General features: G+C 37.1%; 1 protein-coding gene across 1 annotated transcript in view; it reads left to right on the forward strand.

Annotated features, from left to right (window-relative positions):
• Positions 1-27,685, forward strand: part of LOC150107279 (actin-binding LIM protein 2-like) — a 508,439-nt gene that overhangs the window by 182,527 nt on the left and 298,227 nt on the right. Inside the window, exon 5 of the mRNA XM_090391129.1 lies at positions 19,412-19,538. Coding sequence (XP_090247255.1) covers positions 19,412-19,538 — 127 coding nt within the window. The remainder of the gene's footprint in view (positions 1-19,411; positions 19,539-27,685) is intronic.

Raw genomic sequence — 27,685 nt, forward strand, 5'->3', positions numbered from 1 at the left:
GGAGAAGCTGCAGAAGAAGAATAAGAGTCGTGATTATATATAGAACAATGCAAATGGCTATCACAGAAAACATAGTATTATTATTATTTTTTTAAAGAAATGTTAATGATGTGTGATTAGAATAAGACTCTCTCATATCTTCGATAATAGGAAGCAGTGATTCTGATTCAGGTTCAGATGGGGAAGTAAGGCTTTGGTGCTTTCTTTAAACAGATGGTTAGAACTTACGGCAATGTTGATGGAGCAAGTGTGTGCTTCAGGCCAATAGGATATTGTCGTCAGTACCAATTCCATGTTGCATGAGGCCAGATTTCTTATTAACAAAGTAAGATTGGTGTTCTTGCACTGTTTTTCTTTGCTAAACGTTCAGTTTGTACAAAGTAAGAAAGGTCACAGTCACATGGAACTTGGTAGATGCCACGAAGAGTTAGAAGGGATCATTTGTCTTTGTGTTCTTCATGTAACTGATGATTATCAACGTTCATCTAGTGTTGCCACTATACTGCCTTTTTCTTTCAGATTTCACATTTCATCTTTTCATTCATCCATTTTACTATTACCTTGTTTAGCCTTTTCACTTTTGGGATATAGTCAAACATTGCTTGAACGTTAAAGATACCAAGCAATTATATAAACTTGGTTTTAATCCTTTTTACCAAGTAAGCAAACCTGCAGGTAAGTCAAGTTTGCACCTGAAGTATTCTCAGGTTTGAGGCAACTTGTGGTAAAGGTGGAGAAAGCTCTGATCACTTTCCTTAGTATCCTCCATAATGCAAAGCACATCTCCTTGCAGACATGTATGATTCTATGCATTAAGGGATGGGCCACTACCCAGACCAGTTTCGACCTTTAATGAGGTCTCATCAGTGGTAGTCAGACCATGAGATGCCAAGGTTGAAGTAATGCAGAGCTTATAAATTTTATATATACAAGTTGCCACAAGGTGCTTTGACCTTATTAAATAAAAATCTCAGGATGAGAGAAAGATGTACAAAGTTTTTACCTTGGTTTTACTATACGTTAAAGATACCAAGAAATTATATAAACTTGGTTTTAATCCTTTTTCCCAAGTAAGCAAACATGCAGGTAAGTCAAGTTTGTGCCTGAAGTATTTTCAGGTCTGAGGCAACTCGTGGTATGATGCTATGCATTAAGGGAAGGGCCACTACCCAGACCGGTTTCGACTTTTATTGAGGTCTCATCAGTGGGAGCCAAATCCTGAGATGCCAAGGTGGAAGTAATGCAGAGCTTATAAATTTTACCTATACAATTTGCCACAAGGTGCTTTGACCTTATTAAATAAAAATATCAGGATGAGAGAAAAATGTAGAAGTTTTTTACCTTGGGTATACTATACGTTAAAGATACAAAACTTGACTTACCTGCATGTTTGCTTACTTGGGAAAAAAGGATTAAAACCAAGTTTCTATAATTGCTTGGTATCTTTATCGTATAGTATACCCAAGATAAAAAACTTTCTACATCTTTCTTTCATCCTGAGATTTTTATTTAATAAGTTCAAAGCACCTTGTGGCAACTTGTATAGATAAAATTTATGAGCTCTTTATTACTTCATCCTTGGCATCTCACGGTCTAGCTCCCACTGATGAGACCTCAATAAAGGTTGAAATCAGGCTGGGTAGTGACCCTTCCCTTAATGCATAGCATCATACATGTCAGCAAGGAGATTTGCTTTGCATTATGGGAGATACTAAGGAAAGTGATCAGAGTTTACTCCACCTTTACCACGAGTTGCCTCTGACCTGATGAAATACTTCATCAGGTCAGATGAAATACTTCAGGTGCAAACTTGACTTACCTGCATGTTTGCTTACTTGGGAAAAAGGATTAAAACCAAGTTATATAATTGCTTGGTATCTTTAACGTATACTATACCCAAGGTAAAAAACTTTCTACTGGGCGTGTGTTAATTTCATCAACTTAGTGGTTGATGGGATAGCAATGCTATATTAGTAGGGAATGCAGAAACCTAAAGAGAGCAAATATCTTCTCACTATCATAGCAGCCCTATGTCAGAAAGTTAAACTGAAGCGTTTTGGCTCTGTACTTCAGTAATTAGTCATTGATTTATAGATAATTCATTTATGATGAATTTAGCTTTCTGACATAGGATTCCTCAGGTTTCTATGCAATCTCTGATGAGAACCAATAGTTTGAAACAGCTGTCAGGCTAGTGATACCTAATTGAAGCACTAATAAAAGGCTCCCAGGCAGAGTTTTTTTAATAGTGCAAACCATGGCAACTCTGATGCCAAAGGTTATATTCTGATAAGCTCTCTGCTATATTTTGAAACTTCAAGTGTTTTCTGTATTTGGCTAAGATATGAATGGATCCATATTATCCTTCATTTTTGCATCTTACTTATACCAAATTGAAGCCTTGCAGCTCTATTCTTCAGTAATTAATGCTAGGAGTATCAGAAACAAAGAATAAGTTTCTTGCTTTGGTCAGTATGCTGGGACCTTAGATTGTAGGCATTAGTAAGACCTGGCTATCAGAATCAGACATACAGTACTTACTGGTATTGAATGTAAAGGATACAGTATTTTTTGGAATGATAGACTGGATAGTAGAGTGAGGGAGGGGTGGGCATGCTGCTAATTATATTTGATGACTTGAATCCAGTTAGTGTTGAGACCTATGGTTGTAGCAGTGAATTTGAAGCTATCTGGTGTCAGGTGGAATCTAACATGATCAATTACTATTGGGAGTGTTGTTACAGACTTTGTGGATCGGTTGTTAGTGATGAAAAAATGCATCACCAAATCGACTCGATCGGCATGATAAGAACAATCATAATGGGAGACTTTAAATATCCAAATATTGATTGGGTAGCAGTAAAATCTCATGAGAAGAACAAAATTTAATTTATTCAACTGTTGCAAGACAACTTTTTCCAGCAACATGTGACAGAAGGAACTCAAAGTCAGAGAGTGTTAGATTTGATTATAGTGTCAGAGGACATTTCAGTTAAAGACATAACTATTCTGTCTCTGGTTGGTGACAGTGATCATGCGGTACTCACTTGGGAAGTGACTAAATTTATGATTGTTCCATTCAGAAAAGGTCACGTGCTGAACTACAGAGCAGGAAATTATGACCACTTGAGGAGTATACTAAGTTCAGCAGAATGGCATCGGCTACTGGGTGGGAAAAATATCGACAGTGCATGGGTAGTGTTTAAAAAATACTTAAATGATACGATATCAGAATGTGTTCTGAGAGTTTGAAGAAGAAATAGGGTAGGAGTCAAATGGATGTGTAATCTTTATTAAGCAAGGGATTCATAAAAAAAAAAAAAACACAATGTAGAAGGAATACCATGTGCATAAGGATGATATCCATTATGAAAATTATAAGCATCTGACCAGGGAGTCACAAGTATTGTACAGAAAGCTAAGTCTGAGTATGAAAAGAAACTGGCTCTGCAAGCTAATGAAATACCAAAGAATTCTATCGATATGTTGCAAGTAAAAGAAAGAATAACTCTTCTGAATGCAGATGGTATAAGGGTCTCAGATGCAGAATAGGTTGTTCAACTGATGAATGTCCATTTTGCTAAAAGCTATCAACCTGGTGTATGCAACATTGAGTTCACTGCTTCCTGTTCACTAAATGAAGAATCTCAGGTGTATGAAGAATAGGCATTAGCACTTTTGCACAAACTGAATAAGAATTCAGCAATAGTAACTGATGGGATTTCAGCACAGGTGTTAAAAGAGTGTTCAGCTGAAATGGCTATTCCTTTGACCAGACTATATAATTTGAGTTTCAGAACATGGAAGATTCTGCAGGAATGGAAAGAATGTATGTTCCAACTTTCAACCAATCAGTATCAAAGGAGTGGTGATGAAGATTTTGGACAAATTGGTTAGGGCATGCATTCAGAAATGGGTTGACATTGAATCTCTACTTTGCAATGAACAGCATGGGTTTACTACGAAAGGTCATATTCTAGCAATTTGCTCACATTATATAATGTTACCATTGAACTAGACAATGGGAATGGATACACCACTATACTTTTGTATTTTACTAAGGCTTTTGACAGAATACAGCATGGAACACTGTTGCATAAATTTGGAGAATATGGGTTTGGATTATAAAATATTAGTGTCTATAAAGGGACAACATATATCAAAAAGTGGTATATGGGGGATGTGAGTCTGCAAGATTTAAAATAAATTAAAGATGCCAAGAAATTATAAGCAAACAAATTGTAAGCAAACAAAGTTTGCGTGTTTGCCAAACAATTTCACAACTGGGCTACTTGTATATAGAGGCTAGTGACTTCACATCAATTGCTTTAGTGTCCCATAACAATGGAAATTATTGAACTTTCTGACAACATTTTCACAGCATTGAAGAACTGCTGACCTATTTACGAGCACCCCTCACTTCACTGCCATTTTGATTAATGCGTCAGACAATAGTGCACTTGTGCGAACATCGTACTTTCAAAGAGGAAGTTGAATGCACGTGGGAGAGAAAAAGAGAACACAGAAAGAGATGACATCCTAGAGAGGAGTTGGAAGTTTTAGGGAAAAAAATAATTTTAAGGGAATTTCTGAATCCAGAAAGATGGACAAGAGTGTTATGAAGGAAACAGATAATTATTCCAAAGTTAACAGATGAATTTCCTTTATATGGAGTAAAGTTGTGACAGATAAAAGTGATTATATAGTTTCTCCTGAAGCATCAGGCAATTCCTTTTTGATACTGTAAATTTGGATTTGATAAATGCACAATGCTCTCCATAGTTCAAGGCAAAATAATAGACAGCAAAGAAATCACATTTGCGGATGGAAGGAAAATTAAAACCTTTTCTCAGAATGAGTCCTACAGATACCTGCGAATTCTTGGGCCAACAACATCTTGTGTTCAGAAGTCAAAATGAAAATAGAGTCAATATCTGAAAAGAGTCAGAAAAGTTCTAAAGTCCAAACTGAATGGATGCAGCACTGTAACAGCTATCAATATCATGGGTCATTCCTGTAATCAGATATATAATAGGGATAATTGACTGGACACAAGCTGATTTGGATGCACTTGATCATAAAGCACAATAATTAATGATAGTGAATCATTCCTTACATCCATTAGTAACGTGGATTGATTATACGCAGCCAACAAGAGTGTAGGATGTTGTCTTTTACAAGTGAAGCAAACAGTTGAAGAAGAAAAGTGAGTTGTGAATAATTACATCAAGCTGAGAAGAAAAGATACTAACCAGTGCTTCAATTAGCATCAAAAAAGATGCTAATAGAAGCATATATAAAAAAAAGTAGTGAATGTAGTAGATTCAAAAAAGCAGTATAATGAGAAGGAAATGGCAAAAAAAAGATCAGAAGGTTGGAAAAATACAACACTTCATAGTCAATATTTGAAGATATTGAAGGGAAAGTCGGCAGTGGCTTCAGTAGAGCAACATCAAGAAAGCGACAGAAGATGTGATACTTTCTGCTCAAGGACAAGCACTATAAATGAATGCATTCAAGGCAAAGATTGAAAAGATCCATGATGATAGCAAATGTTGATTGGGCAAAGATAAAGAAAAGATAGTGGGCTATCTAATTAGTTCTTGCAGCATGATTGCTCATATCGACTATATGAGTAATGAATTCTATATAAACAGTTCTCATAAAGACTATAAACAAAAGCATGATTCGATTGCAAAAGCTGTGCACTGGAGGAAATATGATTTCCCAACTTTGAAAACTTCTTGGGAACACATAGTTGTAAAAGTTATTCAAAATGAAAATGCAAAGATACGAGACTTTAAAATTCACACAGTTAGATATCTAGAACATAATATTGTTATTATTATTATTATTACTACCCAAGACCTCATGGAGTCAAAGACACATCTGGGAGGTCCTTTTATCACACACACACACATCTCATCATACCGTATCTTAAACACACTCAAACTCCTTGCAGACACCACAATCTCAGGCAAGGCATTCCAATCATTCACAACTCTGCACGAAAAAACCTGCCTCTCACTCCCCTACTCACACCCTCTTTATACAGTGTCCAGGGATGACCTCTGGTTCTCCCATGATCTCCCACTATTCTCTGTAGAACTTCTCCACCATTGATCTTATAACAACTTGTAGGTCTCTATCATATCTCCCCCTCTTCCTCCTCTCCACCAGACTCTGCAACATCTTCTCAATCTTTCCTTATACTCAACATTCCAGAAGTCAGAAACTACCTTAGTCAGTCGCCTTTGGACCCTTTCCAACATCTCTTCATCCTTCTGCCAATAATATGCCAGACATCACTGTAGTTGAACAACAACGTGTGAGTTATTGATGTGACAGTACCAGGAGAGAGAGAGAGTAGAGTAGAAGGAAAAAGTGCATGAAAACCTGACCAAGTACCGAGATCTGCAGATTGAAATTCAACAATTTTTAGAACAGAAGGGCAGCAACAATTCCAGCTGTCATGGGAGCAATACCATGATCATTTATGAAACCTGTGGAAAATCTGAGCCTTCCAGATATAATACCATCTCACCTCCAGAAATTGGCACTCTTTTAAGGACATCTCACATTTTATGATGATATCTAGTCAATTCATAGGCATTTTGGATAAGGCCTGAATTGAATTCATTTGCCAATCATAGATTTCATTATATTGTTTAATGTTTCTTACTACTTTTTTGAACGTGAACTCTTTTAATTGAAAATCAACAGAGTTAACAAAAAAGAAACATCCTGTTTCTTAGTGCATACTTTCATTTCTTATTAATGGCCTAGGCAAGAATTTATTGCAGATTTCTGTATACTGTTAATTCCTTTCCTTTGGTTTTTTTCTTTAAATATATAGCATGCATTTATCTATTATTTATTTCTGACTACCAATCATCATTAAATGATTGTTTCCAAATGCTATTTTTCTTGTCTTTGATTCTTTCTTATCTGTGCTTTAGTTTCTTTTCTGTTTGTGTTTTGTATGCTTTCTATATTTTTTCCCCTCTGTCAATATTCACATTCCAAACAAAATTACTTAATTTTTTCAATGCTATATTTTTGTTTCTTCCATCATATTTCATTTTTCCTAATGCATTATTTTTGCTAATTTCTAAGAGTATTATTTCTGCTTATTTCTATATGTATTATTCAATATTCAGAATTTGAAATTTGAAACAAAAAGAAGTTAATTTTTTTAACTATATTCTTGTTTCTTCCATCATGTTTTAATGCATCATTTTTGCTTATCACATATGTACAGCATGTATACATATTTTAAATTGGATCTCTACAATCATTCAGAAAAAAATCAGATAGTTCTATAGATTATATCCAGTGTGATGATATTGAACATCTAAACCAGAAGAAGCAGTCTTCTGATTTAGGTGTAAAAGATTCTATAAAAATCTTCTTGGTGAGAAATAGCTGTTGGAAGTTTTTCTACTTGGTTATACTATAAATTAAAGATACCAAGAAATATTTTCATATATGAGGCCAAAAGGTTTCACACCTTGTTATTAAAATACTTTGGATTAGAGATAGTTGTTGGGAGTTTTAATACTTAGTTATACTATAAATTAAAGATACCAAGAAATTATATACTTGGTTTAATCCTTTCTAAGTGTAAGCAAGCAAACAAAGTTTGTACCTGAACTATTTTCGATTGCTCCTGAACTATCAGTACTAAGGCAACTCATATATAGAAGCTAAGCAGCTAATGACTTCACATCACTTGCCTTAGTATCCCATAATGCAAAACAGATCTCCTTGCAGATATGTATAATGCTATGCATTATGGAAGGGTCGTTACCAGGCTGGTTTTGACTTTTATTGAAGTTTCATCAGTATGAACCAATCCCAGAGGTGATACTAAGGTTGAAGTAATGCTGAAGTCATATTATCATATATGAGTAGCCAAAAGGTGTCACACCTTATTTTTAAAATACTCTGGATTAGAGACAGCTGTTGGAAGTTTTTTCCATTTGATTATACTATAAATTAAAGATACCAGCAAATTAAATACTTGGTTTAATCCTTTATCCACTTGTATGTGAAAATATGACTTTGGCATTACTTCAACCTTAGTATCACCTCTGGGTCTAGCTCCCACTTACGAGACCTCAATAAATGTTGAAACCAGTCTGGGTAGTGACCCCTTTCCATAATGCATAACATTATACATATCCATAAGGTTATGGGATACTAATGCAAGTGATGTGAAGTCATTAGCTTCTATATACGAGTTGCCCTAGTCCTGATTATATTTCAAGTGCAAACTTTGTTTGCTTATCATTGGATAAAGGATTAAACCAAGTATATAATTTCTTGGTATTTTTAATTTAAAGTTCTTGATAAGAAGTTGTAGCATATGCTGAATACGATTACTGTTTAATCAATATGGATTACTTTTCTGTTCTTTGTCACTACTGCTGACTGTTAATAGACACCGACCTCTTATAATTGAAGGAGGGAGGGTGGCGCTAGCGTCCCTGGTGAATGTAGTAGTCGTGTTTAGTTAGGCTAGAAAACCTGTTTTTAAATTTAAATATGGTGTGGCTTTTTGTCTCAAATTGTGCTGCAGTTGTGCATAGGTTAGATACAAGTGTCCTTCAGTGGTGTTATTGTTTGAAACTGTGTTGTCTATATATCGTGTTTTCGCTGCCGTTTGTTTAACTACTTCAACGTGTAAAGATGGCATCCAACAAGAAACGTACGTCAGTGGCGCACAGGACTTATACTTCTATACGAAAGGCTGTCTCAGCGTTAGATTTTTCGCAATGGATGCGTTACGGAAACTGCTACATGCATGTGCTGAAGAATGTGAAGGATCTGTGGTTGGTCTGGTTAAGTGAGAAGAATGAAAATGTCGATGTATGTGAGAAGTGTTGGGATAGGCTGGAGCGTTTAGGCATGGAAGCTGACATTGGGGGCCGTAGCGGAGGAACTTCAGCAGGAGTTCATGAAAATGAAAAATGACCTCCATTTTCTGCATGATGAATTGGAAGTGCTCAGTAAGGACATACTGGAAGTTAAAACTGAGTTTAATGTGTTAAACAGAGAAATTAGGACTATAGAGATTATTTTAGCTGAAGTAACTAGAACAGATTTACGTAAGGGTGAGACTTTGGTGAATGATGCAGTAATAAATAGTATGGGAGTGATTCGGAATCAACAAGAGAGTGGGGGAGTAAGTAATAGAGCGTTGAGTAATGAAACTGGGAGAGTCATGCTGAATAGCGTAGAATATGAGTCCATGAGTGACGCTTGTGTGGACTTGAATGAAGTTAAGAGTGGTAAGATATATGGTGATTCTATGATTAAGGGTATGGAGAGTGGTATGCATGAAGAGTGCTTGGCTGGTGGGACAATAGAAAGAGTGGCTTCAGCAATAAAGAGAGAGGGCATGAAGCAGACAAGATGATAGTTATGGTGGATACAAATGACCTGAGTGGTGGAATAAATAGGGTAGGAATTTAAGAACATTGTTAGATATTGTGAAGAGGAAAAGTGTCAATGGGAGGCTAGTGTGTGCCGCCTCGTTTTGACAATTACGAGTTAAGTAGACGACTGATGATAATGAATGATATTATTTCAAGAATGTGCAAAAAAAAAAAAGGTCTCGAATTTGTTGATGTTTGGAGTGTATTTGAAGAAAAAAGACAGTTGTATGCTAGAGATGGACTGCGTCTGAACATGGAAGGACATAAGCGATTGAAGAAGTTACTGAAGTTACTGTTTTCTGAACAAGTTGAAGTAATTGGGCAGGGAAACTAATATTGAAAATGATGAGTGTAAGAAAGAGAAACTTTAGCACTGATTGTATATTTATTCATCCTTATTTGCAGAATAAATTGCAGAAGAGAGCGGATAAAAATCGGCATGGGACTACTGAAATTAGTGACTTATATATTAGTTGTAAAGCCGGTACAAGATCTAGATGGGAATCTGTAATTTTTATATACTAATGCAAGAAGCATTTGAAATAAGAGAGCAGAATTTTTGGCATTAGTCAGTGCAATCTCAACAAAAGTTGTAGGCATCAGTGAAACTTGGCTGTCAGTAGAAGAGGTGGTCACTGGAATTGAATGTGATGGGTACAGTATTTTCAGGGAGGATAGAGAAGATAGAACAGGGGGAGAAGTACTGTTGATGATAGCTGATGTGTTGCAGCCAAAGAAAGTAGTATATCAAGATGATAAACATGTGAATGAGAGTTCATTTGAGGCGGTCTGGTGCGAAATAGTGACCAATGCAACCAAATATACAGTTCGATGCTGCTATGGCCAGTGAGTACAGGGGGAGATATTGAATTCATGCATCAGCAAATTAGTGCAATGAGTGAAGGTTGAGTGATTATTATGGGTTATTTTAATTATGATGATACAAATTGGAAGGAGGAAATATCACGTAACAAAAAGGAAATGGAGTTCATACATCGTCTACGAGATAATTACTTGAAACAGCACATAACTGAAGGGACACGTGGTGTGAGAGTGTTGGACCTGGTTATTGGTTCAGAGGATATATATGCATAAGTAAGGTGTCCTCGTTACCTTCAATTGGTGAAAGCGATGATGTGGTATTGACTTGGGAGGTTGCAAAATCTGTGGATTTTTCTGTTAAGAAAGGGTATATACAGAACTACCGGTTAGGCAATTATAACACGCTTCGGAGTGAGCTTGCAGCCATCCCATATCAGAACATATTCCAGGGGAAAGATGTTAGCACTGCATGGGATAAAATCAGCGGGTATCTGAGGAAAGCAATATCAGATTGTGCCCCATGGTCAGACAGTCAAACGAGGCAGGCGTTAGATGGATGAGCAGTAGTATCAAGCTTGACCTGCAAAAAAAGAAAATGTTATGGAGAATTTACAAGGAGAAAGGTGATCAGTACACCCATGAGCAGTACAAGGCTCAAGCAGGAAGGTTGCCAGCATAGTGGGAAAAGCTAAATCAGATTATGAGAAGACCTAGCCAAAGAGATCAAGGATAATCCCAAAAAGTTCTTCTGCTATGTGGCAAGTAAATGGAAGAATGACTTCAGAAGGATGACTTTAGTGGGTGCTGATGGTATTGAGGTGACAAAATCAGATGTAATAGTCGAGTTACTGAGTGATCACTTTTCAAAAGTCTATCACCCAAGTGAGGATATCTCTGTACCTGCAGCAATAACTAATGGGAGAATTGAAGCTAAGAAATCAGAGGTATTTAATATATTGCAAAATTTAAATGCAAACACTGCTGTAGCCTTAAATGGAATATCAGCTCGGGTGTTGCATGAATGTGCAAATGAATTGTGAACCCTTCTTACTTGGATATTTAATTTAAATTTGAACTCTGGTATGGTCCCTAGGGAGTGGAAGTTAGGCAATGTGGTTCCTTTGCATAAGGATGGCTCTAAAACTGCGGTAGTTAATTACAGACCAATCACGATCTCAGGAGTGATGGTAAAAGTATTGGAAAAGTTGTTTAAAGAAAAAATTCAAGAATGGGTGGATCAGGATATGATATTCTCTAGAGGCCAACATGGTTTTGTTAAAGGTAGATCCTGCCTTAGCAATGTATTAACTTTTCATAATAGAATGACATTTTAGTTGGCTATACAGTGGTACTTCTTGATTTTGCTAAGGCTTTTGACAGGATACCCCATGGAACACTGTTACGGAAATTGGAGCAGATGGGAATGGATACTAAATTGGTGATATGGATGGAAGAATGGCTCAGGGAGAGATACCAGAAGGTGGTGTATGGAGGAGCCGAGTCCAGGATGAGGCAGGTGACCAGTGTTGTTCATCAGGGCTCTGTGCTTGGGCCATTGTTGTTTAATTTGTATATAAATGATATAGAAAACGGCTTACAGGGAGATATTCAGTTGTTTGCTGATGATGCAAAGTTGGGTAGCGCAATAGAAAGTCAGGCTGATGTTGAAAGTTTGCAGGATGATTTAAATAAGCTGGTAGAATGGGCAAAAGAAAATGGATATCAGTTCAATGTGGAAAAGTGTAAAGTCATGCATTTTGGGATTAAAAGATTACCAAGCTGTGTACTACATTGATGGAACAGTAGTCCAAGAGATTGATGAGACTAGGGACTTAGGGGTGTTGGAAGATAGGGAGATGAAGTTCAGAGGACACATTGCTAAGGTGTCCAAGATTACTTGGTTGTTGAGGAACACACTGACATCCAGAGATAAAGAGGTTATTATTATTTCCCTTTATAAAGTGTTGATACTTCCACATTTGGATTACTGTGCTCAGGTCTGGTCACTTGGATTCCTTGGAGATGAGGAGGCTGTGGAGAGGGTTCAGAGAAGAGTGACCAAGTTGGTGAGTGATGTAAAAAATGCTCCCTGCATTGATACATTGAGAGCTTGTGGATTGCAGAGATTGGTTGAAGGCAGAGAAGAGGGGATATGATAGAAACATTTAAATTACTGAAAGGTTTTTATAGGATTGATGCAGGGGAAATGGTTCAGCTGTGTGATAGTGATGGAAGAACAAGAGGACATCCCTGGAAATTAAAGAAGAGTGTGGTTAACAAGAGTGTCAGAACAAGGTTTTTTGCCTGGAGGATGGTAAATGAGTGGAATTCATTGCCTGACTTAGTTGTGAGCTCTTCGTCTGTAAATGAATTCAAGAAGAGATATGACATATTGTTTTGCTAGTTTGGATCTTCCGCGATGAGTCTACTGACTCCATGGAGATACCTGTAATAATAATAATAATAATAAAGCATTTGCGGGAATCAAATCTCTCTCTCTGTAGCTTTGTGGAACCAGTAGATGAAAGTTTTATTCCAAGAATCGTTTACTCATTATTTTATGCCAGAAGTAAAGGGCACACAAGGAGAATTTGGACTTTCAACTGTTATTACCATAGTTTTATTACAGTATTAGGAAAAAGCAATGCCTTGCCTGTTGGAATTATAATACAGCATGTACAAATAAAACATTTTTCAAATTGTGTATTAAAAAAGAAATATATTATTCCTTTAAATAAATTTTGTATTATAAAAAAAATAAATAAAAATTTTCTGTTGTGCAATTTTTAGTTCCATTCAAATTATTATCATACTGATATTCTCTATGGGGTCAGAAAACTCAATTCAGGAGACCCACATTAATAATTATTCACACACTACTCATATCTCTCCTATTACTCCTAGTTACCTCTGGCTATCCATTCCAGTCATTCACCACTCTCTCACCAAAAAATCTAGGTCACCCACTCATTAACTGCAATCTTACAAAACCTCCCAGAGGGGAGGGGGGGGGGAAATAACCTAGGTCTCTCTCTCTCTACTTGTCATTTATTGAAAATTTTCTTTTTTATCAGTCTTATAGAACCCTTTGGTAACTTATAGGTTTCCATCATGCTTCATCTTTTTCACCTGTTAACTAAACTTTGCAGGTTATGCACCTGCAAACTGTCATCATAGAAAGCATTCCACAGACCTATCACCAGTTTGACCACTTGCCATTGATTCCTTTCCATTACCTCCTCATACCCAAGAAATCCAGGTGATCAAATCTGTGCATAGTGGTCAAGATGTGGGCCTTAGCTCACATCTGAGGGATAATAACCTCCTATCTCTGTTTGTCAATATGTTCTTCAACATCAAGTAAACCATTGAGCTCTGCAAACCTTTTGTAGTATGCCCTCTGAAATTCAACTCTGTCCACCATCACCCAGAAATCCCTAGCACTTGGATTGCATGAAAACTGCTTATTTCAAAGATCAGAAATAATGATAATCACTTGAGACATTGTCCAGATTGTATGAGTGAGTAGGAATTTGAAATCTAAGCTCTTAAATTGTTTAATAGTTGTATTGGCTGAATTAAGTAAGGCATCATCACAATGCACATTCCCTATGTTTATTTTGAACTGTATGTTTCAGTTTCTCTTTTGAACTTATCTGCTCACCCATTAAATTTGAAGGTCTTTTTATCCCTCTCTTGCTACAAAATTATGATTGTTACTAATTGTGTGATTGGCAAATAGAGATGGTACATTTGTTCGTGTATTGTATGAGAAAGGGAATACACTAACAACCGGGAAGGCTTTTTTAGAATTATCTACACAGTGAGTAAGATGATCTTGAGAATGCATTCTGACATGCTGTGTTATTCTTACACATACATTGCCACATTTTTGATTTTCCTTCATATATATATATTAATATTTTTAAGCACCAAGTCTTGTCTTGAGTTTCCTCAGAGTTTAGTATCTAGTTGATAGTGCACATGCCATTACTTTACCTTAGACACTATAATTTGGCTATTCTGGATTTTATCTAGTCTAATGAGGAACCAGTATGCTTCATAAAGTGACATGTAAAAGCAATAAATTATTTTGGAACTACAGTAACACCCAGCTGCTTTTTTCACCACAGGAGTGGTGATGTACAAGTATTCGAGTGTCATCCTTTGAAGCAGTGGCATTGCAAGTGTTGTTCAGATAAGTCCTTTTTTAATAAACATTCCCACTATCTGACCCTTCAATTACCCAAACAGCAAATTTGGATAATTGAAGTACTATTACATGAAGCTCTACAGAGAAGTCAGTCGACATGCAAGGATCGGTTAATCGAAGAGTTAATGTTTTGAAGGTTGATTAAATGGTAGATTACTGCATGTATTTTGAATCATATTGATGGTACTGGATTGTAGGAAACTGATGAGAGTATAGATTTAGGGGTGATGGTGTACACATATTTGAAGTTCAGAGGACATATTACAAAAGTTAGAAAAATAGCTCAGAGGATTACTTTGATGTTACAGAATGCATTTAAAAGCAAAACTAGGAAAGTTATTGTCCCTCTATATAAAGCTGTGATTCAGCTGCATCCTGGGTATTGTGCACAGATGTAGTCACTTGGTTTCTTGAAGATCAGGAAGTTTTGGAGAGGTTCAGTGATGAGTGACCAAGCTTGTGACAGGTATGTGGAATGCTCCTTAGAAGGACAGATTGAATATGTAGGTGCAGAGTTTTGTTGAGAGTCTAAGGAGGAGGGGGGGGGGGGAGCATGATAAGGTGACATAAGGGACATGAACTTATAAAGTACTAAAGAGATTCTATAAGATAAACACAAAAGAAATTCTTCAATACATGATGAATAGAGAGAAGACATGGGGTTGCTCTTGGAAGTTATGTAATAGTGAGGTTTGTGAGGATATGCTTACTAGATTTTTTGCTTGGAGAGTGGTGAGTGAAATGGATAGCCAGAGGTAGTTGTGATTGTCTGGACACTGAATGAGTATAAAGAGAGGTATGATAGGTATCATGTATTATTATTATTATTATTATTACGATTATCTCCATGGAGTCAGTAGACTCATCGCGGGAGACCCAAACTAGCAAAACAATATCTGTCATATCTCTTCTTGAATTCATTTACAGACGAAGGGCTCACAACTAAGTCAGGCAATGAATTCCACTCATTCACCAGCCTCCAGGCAAAAAACCTTGTTCTGACACCCTTGTTAACCACACTCTTCTTTAATTTCCAGGGATGACCTCTTGTTCTTCCATCACTATCACACAGTTGAACCATTCCCCTTGCATCAATCCTATAAAAACCTTTCATTAATTTAAATGTTTCTATCATATCCCTTCTTCTATGCCTATCAACCAACCTCTGCAATCCACAAGCTCTCAATCTATCAATCTAGAAAGCATTTTTTACATCACTCACCAACTTGGTCACTCTTTTCTGAACCCTCTCCACATCCTCCTCATCTCCAAGGAATTCAGGTGACCAGACCTGAGCCCAGTAATCCAAATGTGGAAGTATCAACGCTTTATAAAGGGGAATAATAATAACCTCTTTATCTCTGGATGTCAGTGTGTTCCTCAACAACCAAGTAATCCTATGTGCAATCTTGGACACCTTAGCAATGTGTCCTCTGAACTTCATCTCCCTATCTTCCAACACCCCTAAGTCCCTAGTCTCATCAATCTCTTGGACTACTGTTCCATCAATGTAGTACACAGCTTGGTAATCTTTTAATCCCAAAATGCATGACTTTACACTTTTCCACATTGAACTGATATCCATTTTCTTTTGCCCATTCTACCAGCTTATTTAAATCATCCTGCAAACTTTCAACATCAGCCTGACTTTCTATTGCGCTACCCAACTTTGCATCATCAGCAAACAACTGAATATCTCCCTGTAAGCCGTTTTCTATATCATTTATATACAAATTAAACAACAATGGCCCAAGCACAGAGCCCTGATGAACAACACTGGTCACCTGCCTCATCCTGGACTCGGCTCCTCCATACACCACCTTCTGGTATCTCTCCCTGAGCCATTCTTCTATCCATATCACCAATTTAGTATCCATTCCCAACTGCTCCAATTTGCGTAACAGTGTTCCATGGGGTATCTTGTCAAAAGCCTTAGCAAAATCAAGAAATACCACTGTGTAGCCAGTTCCTTTGTCCAACTAAGATGTCATTCTATTATGAAAAGTTAATACATTGCTAAGGCAGGATCTACCTTTAACAAAACCTTGTTGGCCTCTAGAGAGTATCATATCCTGATCCACTCATTCTTGAATTTTGTCTTTAACCAACTTTTCCAATACTTTTACCACCACTCCTGAGATAGTGATTGGTCTGTAATTAACTACTGCAATTTTAGAGCCACCCTTATGCAAAGGAACCACTTTGTCTAACTTCCACTCCCTAGGGACCATACCAGAGTTCAAACTTAAATTGAATATCCTAGTAAGAGGGGTTCACAATTCATTTGCACATTCACGCAACACCCGAGCTGATATTCCATCTAAGCCTACATCAGTGTTTGCATTTAAATTTTGCAATATTAAATACTTCTGATTTCTTAGCTTCAATTCTCCCACTAGTTATTGCTACAGGTACAGAGATATCCTCACTTGGGTGATAGACTTTTGAAAATAATCACTCAGTAACTCAACTATTACATCTGATTTTGTCACATCAATACCATCCACTAAAGTTATCCTTCCGAAGTCATTCTTCCTTTTACTTGCTACATAGTGGAAGAACTCTTTGGTATTACCCTTGATCCCTTTGGCTAGGTCTTCTCATAATCTGATTTAGCTTTTCTAACTATGCTGGCAACCTTCCTAGCTTGAGCCTTGTACTGCTCATGGGTGTACTGATCGCTTTTCTCCTTGTAAATTCTCCATAATATTTTCTTTTTTTGCAGATCAAGCTTGATACTACTGCTCATCCATCTAACGCCAGCCTTGTTTGACTTCCTGACCATGGGGACATAATCTGATATTGCTTTCCTCGGATACCCGCTGATTTTATCCCATGCACTGCTAACATCTTTCCCCTGTAATATGTTCTGCCATGGGATGGCTGCAAGCTCACTCTGAAACTTGTTATAATTGCCTAACCTGTAGTTCCATATAAACTCCTCCTTAACAGAAAAATCCACAGATTTTGCAACCTCCCAAGTCAATACCACATGATCGCTTTCACCAAATGGAGGTAACGAGGATACCTTACTTATGCATATAACCTCTGAACCAATAACCAGGTCCAACACTCTCACACCACGTGTCCCTTCAGTTATGTGCTGTTTCAAGTAATTATCTCGTAGAAGATGTATTATTATTATTATTATTATTATTATTCCTGATACCTCCAAGGAGTCCAAAGACTCATCGCGGGAGGACACCTACAACTGTTCCTACACCTAACCTCTACTACGAATCATCTCCATCAACGCCATCTACCGCCCACCATTAACTCCAATGTATGAACTCCATTTCCTTTTTTGCTACATGATATTTCCTCCTTCCAGTTGATATCACCATAATTAAATTCCCCTATAATAATCACTAAACCTGCACTCATTGCACTAATTTGCTGATGCATGAAATCCGTATTTCCCCCTTACTCCATGGCTTATAGCAGCATCCAACTGTATATTAGGTTACATTGGTCACTATTTCGCACCAGACCGCCTCAAATGAACTCTCATTCACATGTCTATCATCATGATATACTACTTTCTTTGGCTGCACCACATCAGCTATCATCAACAGTACTCCTCCCCCTGTTCTATCTTCTCTATTCTCCCTGAAAATACTGTACCCAATCCATTCAATTCCAGTGACCACATCTTCTGCTGACAGCCAAGTTTCACTGATGTCTACAACTTTTGGTGAGATTGCACTGACTAATGCCAAAAATTATTCTGTCTTATTTCGAATGCTTCTTGCATTGGTATACCAAAATTGCAGATTCCCTCTCGATCTTGTACCAGCTTTAGAACTAATATATAAGTCACTAATTTCAGTAGTCTCATGCCGATTTTTATCCTCTCTCTTCTGCAATTTATTCTGCGAATAAGAATATAAATATACAATCAGTGCTAAAGTTTCTCTCTCTTACACTCAACCTTTTCAGTATTAGTTTCCCTGTCCAATTACTTCAACTTGTTCAGAAAACAGTAACTTCTTCAATTGCTTATGTCCTTCCATGTTCAGATGCAGTCCATCTCTAGCATACAACTGTCTTTTTCTTTCAAATACACTCCAAACATCAACAAATTCCAGACCTTTGTTTTTTTGCACATTCTTGAAATAATATCATTCATTATCATCGGTCGTCTACTTAACTTGTAATTGTCAAAACGAGGCAGCACACACACTATCCTCCCATTGACACTTTTCCTCTTCACAATATTTAACAATGTTCTTAAATATTTTCCTACCCTATTTATTCCACCACTCAGGTTATTTGTACCCACCATAACTATCATCTTGTCTGCTTCATGCCCTCTCTCTTTATTGCTGAAGCCACTCTTTTTATTTTCCCACCAGCCAAGCACTCCTCATGCATACCACTCTCCATACCCTTAATCATAGAATCACCATATATCTTACCACTCTTAACTTCATTCAAGTCCACACAAGCATCACTCATGGACTCATATTCTACGCTATTCAGCATGACTCTCCCAATTTCATTACTCAATGCTCTATTACTTACCCCTCCCCACTCTCACGACATCTCGTTTCTTTTAGGCCACTTGTGGTTTTATTTTGTTGACTCCGAATCACTCCCATATTATTTATTACTGCATCATTCACCAAAGACTCACCCATAAGTAATCCTGTTCTAGTTACTTCAGCTAAAGTAATCTCTATAGTCCTAATTTCTCTGTTTGTGGATCGCTTTCAAAGTGTCTTTTTTTTCCATGGAGATACCTTTATAATAATAATATAGTTGAATGTCAGGCAACTATTTGGAAGGTTAGCTCTGATAAATAATGTGAGCTGGATATAAGCCAATTAAATTTCTTTAGGAAAATTTTTGTTTACTATTATTGATTCTTGGTTAAAAATACTGATCTTGTTTGTAAATTTGATCAAATTTATACCTTAGCAGTATTATTTTTTAGAATGTGCTGGTTGCACTGAGGAACTGAAGGAGGGTCAAGCGCTCATTGCTTTGGATAAGGAATGGCATATATGGTGCTTCAAGTGCAGTGCTTGTGAAGCTGTACTTCATGGAGAATACATGGATAAGTTAGTACTATTAATGATATCTTTTCTTTTTTTCATAAAATATATTGACATATATATTTTTAAAAATATATATATTTAAAAAAAAAAAGATATATATAGATGTATATATACACTCCTTGGAAAGAAGTCAACTGACACCATAGTGTGAGGAACAAACAGCCTTATGGTGCCTACCTTAATAAGATATAGGACCACTTTCACTGGTATGACTGCTGCAATCCTGTAGGGCATACTTTTCACAAGCGTATGATAGTGATCAGTTGGAATTTTGTACCATTCTTCCAGTAGGCATGTAATGAGGCCCTGGATTGTTGTGTGGTAGATGTTCCTCAACTTCACCCAATACACCATTTCATTCCATAGTCATTCAATAGGGTTGAGATCAGGACTCACTGGAGGCCAGTCAAGTGTGGTGATATTCATGTCCACAAACCACACAGTTACAGCAGCACTCTTATGACATGGCGCATTCTCTTACTATAAGAGATGGTCATTTTCATAGAAATGCCACAGAGTAGGAAGCATCACATTGTGCAGAATGTTCAAATACCTCTCAGAGTTCAATGTTTATGACACCACAAACAGAGGCATGAAGCAGACTTGGAAAAATAGGACTATACCATCACATTGCCACTTCTGAATTTCATAGTTGGAGTTATGCATTCTGGTAAGAGATGCTTACCAGAATGCCACACCCATCCATCTGCTTGGTAGAGGGTTGCCGTGATTTGTCGCTCAATAACAGCTTTCCGAGCTTCCACTTCCCACTGTACATGCTCTTTGTACCACTGAAGATGACGCTGCATGTGGGTTTGTGTAATATGGGGCTTGTATATTGTGGTCCTACAATGGAAACAAATGTTACAAGTCGTGAATGTTTTTGTGCAGATTTGTGTTCCATTAATGTCCAGAACTCTGCATTCAACGTGTCGGTCAATGAAGCGGTTTTTACATATTATCCTTTGTAGTATCCTATAGTCACATTCAGTGAGTGTGGTGGGTCGTCTGTTGCAGGTAGTACTTATAGTTGATTCCATGCACTTCAATCTGAATATGGTATCACTGATTGTTGATCTGGGATGGCCCAATTTGTCAACAGTTTGCTGAACAGATAGGCCTGCAACATGGCATCCTATTGTAATGCCTCTTTCAAGCTCTGTCAGTTCCCTTTTCACAGCTATTTCACCTGGACATAGTTGCACTGACATTAGGGACCATCATATTCCTCCCATTTATGCTGGCTACAAACACGTGACTCATTACATGGCACAATGTACCTTGCCCGAGGGGTGTGCGTTGACTTCTTTTCACCCATATATATATAAATATATATATATATATACAGGGTGTTCGGGATAAATTTGACAGTTTCGTAAGGAAAAAGAAAATCTTCTTTGTATCTATTAAATTTAATGAATTGACAAAAAAACATTACAGGCAGAGTTAATTACAATACTATCAACAAGATTTACTCAAAATAACCACCATTAGCATCGATCACAGCTTCAATTCTGCTTCGGAACCTCGAACAAGCTGATGCTACAGTCTCCCTGGGAAGGGCTGCAAAAACTGTTTTAATTTTATCCATTAACTGGGCTTTTGTATTACTGGAAGTGCGATTGGTGTCTTTTTCAACTGCGCCCCATACAAAATAATCCATGGGGTTAAGGTCTGGGGAGTTTGGAGGCCAAACATTTGGACTGGTGAAGTCGTAGAAATTTTCAGACAACCATTTTTGACTTTTCCCAGAGGTGTGGCAAGGGGCCGAATCCTGCTGCCATACATACGGCCTACCATTGGCTACCCTTGTTATCCAGGGCTTGACTACAGTTAGCAACTCCACGAACAAAGCCCGAATTCCAATGCCAGGGTTCTTCAACACCTGTTCCTGCAGATTTGCGAGGAATTCTGCTGTACGAACGCAATCAGATCGTCTGCTAGGGATCTTTCTTCTTGCTACATCCTCGTAGTCACCATTGCAAGTCTCTAGTTCATGCCTGATTGTTTTTACTGTATTCAGGGAGCATTGGGCAGCAGTCGTAATATCCTTATTTTGATGGCGGGCACGAATCATCATGATACAAGTTATTCTCTTCCATGATTCAGGTGGGTTCCAGCTATCCATCCTTTCTGACATCTTGTATATGAATGAAGAAGGGTCCAAACTTTTAAATGAAGAGAAGTGTGTGTTAATACATGTAACTTACGGAAAAATATAATTAATTATAAATATGTCAAATTTATCCCGAACACCCTGTATATATGTACATATACACAGTGGATTCTGGTTAATTGAGACACTTCAGGACTAGAACACTTTGTCCCAATTAAGCAGCTGCCCCAGTCATGCGATATTTTATTGAAATAGTTAAAATATCACAAAACGTTTGAAATATTTAAAAATAGACAAACTTTCAGTATACCTTTGTTAACCATTCTTTTTATTTAAAAAATAAAAATAATAAGTCCCTATCACAAAAAGTTAAAAATATTTAAAAATAGACCAACTTTCAGTATACCTTTTGTTAACCATGTTTTTTTATTTAAAAAAAACTAAATCCCTAAAAAACAGTATCCCTAAAGAGGTTAATTATACTATGTATAATTAACCTCTTATTTTCATTTAATTAACCTTTCATTTTCAGTCATATCTGGCATTTCCTGGTCTGAATTCTTAAAACTACAATGATCAAAGCAGTTTTGACTTGTTTTGCTATTTATTTCTCGCCAATTGTCTGTAACAAATTGTACTGCCTGTAAAATGGTAGCCTCTGCCATGGATGATGATGTCAGTAGATTTTCTTCAATTATTTCAAGGATGTAGTTTACCAACCTTCCATGATACAGTGTCTTCAAATGATTCTCATGTCCAGTGGCTGTACCAAATGTGGTGTTAGTAAGAAGAAATTCAAGTTGAATGTTTTTCAAGCAATCTAATTAATGGTATGCCACACAGTTGTCCAGAAGCAGAAGAATTTTTCTTGAATTTCATTGTACTTCTGCATCCTAACTCATTGGCCATTCCTGAAAAATAACAGAAGCATCCATGCATTCTAGTTGGCATGGATGCTTCTGTATGATACAGAACTGACAAAATGTCCATTCTAAGCCCTTTAAAGCATCGAGGCTTGGTGCTTTTTCCAATAACCAACAGCTTCCGTTTGTTACTTCCCAACTTGTTACAGCAGCACAAGACAGTAATGTGATCAATTGCCTGCTGGCCTAACAGTTGTGTGATTGTAGATTTTGGAACACTGGTTATCTCTGCCAGCTGATGATGACTGGTATTAGACAGTTAGCTTTATATTTTGTCAAGTACGGTGATTTTATCTCCTAATGTTTGATCTTTCCTTGGCATCTTGACAGGAGCCTTATAAAAACAAAAAAAAAATATCACTGTTTGTTACACTTTTTACTAAAAAAATTAACACACACACACCTGTTTTAATCAAAAGTACACTACCTAGCAGTCACTGTAAGTAGAATCGTTACACCATCAAAATACGTGCATTCTCTCTACTCTCTATCCTGGTGCTGACTGACAGCCATTCTCTATGCAACTCACTACACATGCATCATCTACAACCACTCTCCTGATAAAGCAGCAAGGTGGCCCAAATAAGCAAAGCAACTTTGGGTTATATTCTTGATTTGTTTCCGTTCTTCAATATCTGTCCCAAATAAATGGCTGCCCTAATTAACCGGAATCTACTGCGTGCACGCGCGCATGCTTCAGAATATCCATTACAGACTTCTAGGGTATGTAGGAGGGATCAGCATGCTGTTGCATGCTGATCCCTCCTACATACGTGCTGTTGCAATAGTACAAGTTGAAAACGTTTCTGGGTTTTGATGACTTGAGTTCAGCCACTGGTGTCTCTTGTACAAAACCCCTGTGGAGTTGGTAGAAGATTTGTTTGACTGACTGCAGTGGATGAAATCCAAACCATGCCAGGCATTTTTAGTAGTGTGCTAGAACTTGCTATGCATATATAATGCATGCTGTGAAGTTGGCGGGCATAACTTTGAGCATCGTTTGTAAATGTTTATGAAATTAAAATGTAAGTTACCTTGTGTCTGATGGTTTCTTTCTTTGTGATGTGCACATGAAACATTTTCAACCTTACCATTACAACACCGCTTTTGGGGACATGAGTGCTGATCAAAATGTGATCTATCCTGACCCCCCCGCGCACGCACACACACATATATATATATCCTAGAAGTTTGTAATGGGTATTCCAAAACACCCTGTATATTTAAAAAATAATTTTTTAAATATTAAAAAAAATTACTTAAATTTTCTGCTTATTGGTTAAAAATGGTTTTATTTAAATATGCTGATACAGTTGTATAGAATATAAGTTATTTACTTGCTGCACTTAAGGTTTCTCCACTGAGATCCTTGAAATAAAATTAGATTTAAATTCTTTATTAAAATAACTCAAAAGACCAAGATTTGTACTTAGATATATATGTATATATATACTTCCCTTGTAAACACAGTTATAATGTTATAATTACTTAAAAGAAATTTAACTTGTATTGAACTATAACAGTTTAATGAAGGAGTCGAGAAACTGATTTAACAAAAACAATACATTTATTGTTTGCAACAACTCCATTGATGGTAAGAGGCCAGTAGTTCTTAAAGGCTGCAGAGAGATAAGTTTTGATATTTATTATGTGCCAATATTGATAGTTGTTAATTGAATTTAATTATGTGATAGCTGAGATTGATATGCAGTGTTCCATTGAGTTTTAGATCACTTAGCCAACAAAGTTTGGTCGATTGGTAGAGCCTCTGCTGCTAATGGCTTGCAAAAAAGTTAAGCAAGTTTCATCGGGGTTAGTAGTCGGAAGGGATTCAATCGTTCGATACTGTTGGCACACTCTCCCTCGATGAGTCTTTGGACTCCTTGGAGGTGTCACATAGTAATAATAATAATAGTGATTAATTTCTGTATGTTCCTTTGTACATATATGCGTGTGTTCATTAATTCAAGACAAAACGTCAGTGAGATTGAAGCTTGCTCGTAGCTTACCATGAAAGATGAACAATGTGAGCGGTAAGGATGATTCTAGAATGGTACAGAGCACTGAATGCAATATGTATACATGGGAATGTCTGTGGCAAGATTGATAAGAGATGTGAGCAAGTATAGCTATGCAAGAAGTGTGACATGCTCATGAATTATGAGACTTCTCTTAATATGAGTTGTAGTGTGCAAAGCTGACTGCAAGAAAGAATGTAAGGCTGATAGCATTAAAGAAAGCCCAAAAGACTAATGAGTGTGAATGGCAGTGAGAAAGTGATTCAAGGCATGAAAGTGGAGTTGGTGAAGATGGTGCAAGAGATGGGAATAGAGAATGTTGTAGGAAGGGTAGTCAATATGATGTTTAGGTATGAGAGTGATATGGAGTGAAATAGGGACAGGGTGGTAGAATGGAGAATTGAAGAAATATGTACAGAGAAGAGGAAATAATGGAATGAAAGAAGTAACATGTGATTCAACAATTATGCTGGAGATCCAGTTATTAGAGGTGTAGTTAATGCAGTGAAAGAAAAGATGCACAAGTCTGTTTTCCTGGAAATAGAATCAACAGAGTGATTGGGACATTGGATATGAGGAGTAAGTGAGTAAAAGAGTTCGTAATCATAGTGGGAATGAATGATTGGTTGGGAACAATCATTCATTCCCACTGAATGTGAAATGTGAGATATCAGGTCATTGTTGGGGAGAATAAAAGATAACAGCATGGTATGGAAGGGTAGTCAGGTTGTGGTGCAGGTATTGACCACGATGAGTTGAGATGTCGAGTAGAGATTATGAATAGTATGCCAGCAGAGCTGTGTGAGGACAAAGGAGTGCAGTTTGTGAACATGTGGAATGAATTTGAGGGAATAGATGGAACTATATGAGAGAGACTCTATTTAAATTGTTTTAATGTGTGAGTGAACTAGAGAGGTTGTTGCTGGAAGGGAGAGTAATGATGGCAGAGAATAGAAGATCTGAGTAAGTAAGAGGTGGAAGAGCAGAAAAGCAGGATGGAAAAGATTGAAGAAGAACTTCTGAATGGAAAGGTAAGTAATGAGCGAAAGGAATGAGAGATAACACAAATGCAAGACAGACAGGAAAAGTGTGGGGGGGGGGGAAGGTAGATAGGAAGATACTGGATGCAGAAGGGAATGCATAGCAGACAAGAAAAGATTGGATTGGCCTGTGATATGAGAGGGGACATGGTTGTGTGAATAGTGTGGGTTGTGGGAACAGTGGTAATAAAGAGGAATGGCCAGGGAGAGTTATGGAGGGCACAACTGAAAATTGGTGTTGTGGGACTTGCTATATAACAGAAATGACTCTTACATTTATTTATGAATACCCAAAGTATTAGATAAGGGGAACAAAATGTTTCATTTATATAACTCATTCATCCAAAAATTTTCAGAATAAGAGAGATGTTGCTGGATGAGGATGACATTCTGAGAGGAATAAGGATGGAGGAGGTATAATATTTCTCATGAAGATAGGGCAGAAAGAGGGAAGTTATATCTATCTAAAGAGAAGATGCAAGAGTCAAATAGTGACAGTAGTTTTGGGGTAGAGTAGTGTGAGGTAGGGGTAGACAGGAAGTATTGTTTAGTTGGATGTTGCTACTGACCTGGTAATGTGGAGGGCAGTGAGAAGGATATAGGCAAATTATCCTTAGCAAATAAGAATTAAGTGATCATTATAGGTGATTTTTTATGGTAGTATAGATTGGAATGAAGATGACATCTAGGGAGCAAAGAGAATGAATTTCTTTAGTTTTCAAGAGATAACATTAGGCAGTACATAATAGAGGGCACATTAGTATCAAGGGTAATGAATTTGATTATTTCAATGGAGGATGCTACTATAAATGGGGTATTAAATCTTCCTCCATTTGGTGAGCATGATCATGAAGTGAACACCTGAGTGGTGGTCATCTTACATGAGGCCTCTTTAAGAAAGTGATATGTGCTAAAAAAGGATATACGGCTTGGTGATTATGAAAAATTCAGGAGATAGATTGCAATTTTATGAAGGATTTGGATAGAAAAAGAGATCAATGCTGCTTGGGCCCTGCTCAAGGGCTGTTTGGCAGAGGCAATGTCTGAATGCATTTAAAGGGTTAGGAAGCTAAATAAGATATGTGTAAAATTAATAAACAAAGAGATCAGAAGGCATGCAATCTGAAAGAAAATGACATTATGGAACAGTCCAAGTTGAGTGGTAATAATCAGTTGCATGAAGAGAACAAAGATTTGGCAAGGAAGGATGACTTGCTTGATAAGAGTAGCAAACATGCCAAAAAATGAATGTTTGCTACTCTTTAAGTGGCAGCCTATCAAAGGACTTTGATAGATTGTCATATGATAAGCTGATAATTAAATTGGAATGGATGGGGTGGAATTGTAGATTAGTGTGCTTGAAAATTGGCTGTCTGATAGGTATTAGCAATTATTATATGGGAGAGCAATATCGCAGAAGAGGAAGGTCACTAGTGGTGTGCCCAAGTGGGATTATTGCTTATTGATTATTTAATTTTACGTTAATGATATTGAGAAAGGTTTAAATGGTTTAAATGCAGTTGTTTGCAGATGATGCAAAGTTTGGAAGAACTCTGAGGAGAAAATAGTTAAGTGACTGCAGTGCCAGTTCATTGTTGCAAAGTGTAAAAAAAAAAAGTTTTAAAATTCAGGTATCTTCTTCACTATTCTTCTTCTTCTTTCCCCTCCCCCTTCCATGTGGTTGTTAGTTGTTACAGGGTAAGAACACAAGGAGGGACCATTCCCAGAGGCTGTGTAAGGAGAGTGTGATCACAGAGGTGAAGAGAAGATTTTTTTGCGTGGAGTGTGGTGGATGATATGAATATTATCTGAGAGTGTGGTGAGTGCAGAGATGGTGAATGCTTTAAAGCATGGTTTGATAAGCTGTGTGTGCAACAGTGGGAGCCCCCACAGTGAGTCCTTTGATTTCATGAAGGTCTAATGATAATAATAATAAATACTAATAATAATTATATTTAAAAAATGCAAATGTAAATATAAAATGTATATGTATAAACGTTTAAGTTATTTAGCTAAACATATTTGGTTGTTTATATAATTCAAATACACCTTA

Source organism: Typopeltis vanoorti, chromosome 4, assembly GCF_054136105.1.
Source record: "Typopeltis vanoorti isolate ZY-2024b chromosome 4, IOZ_Tvanoo_1.0, whole genome shotgun sequence".
NCBI classification, from domain to species: Eukaryota; Metazoa; Arthropoda; class Arachnida; order Uropygi; family Thelyphonidae; genus Typopeltis; species Typopeltis vanoorti.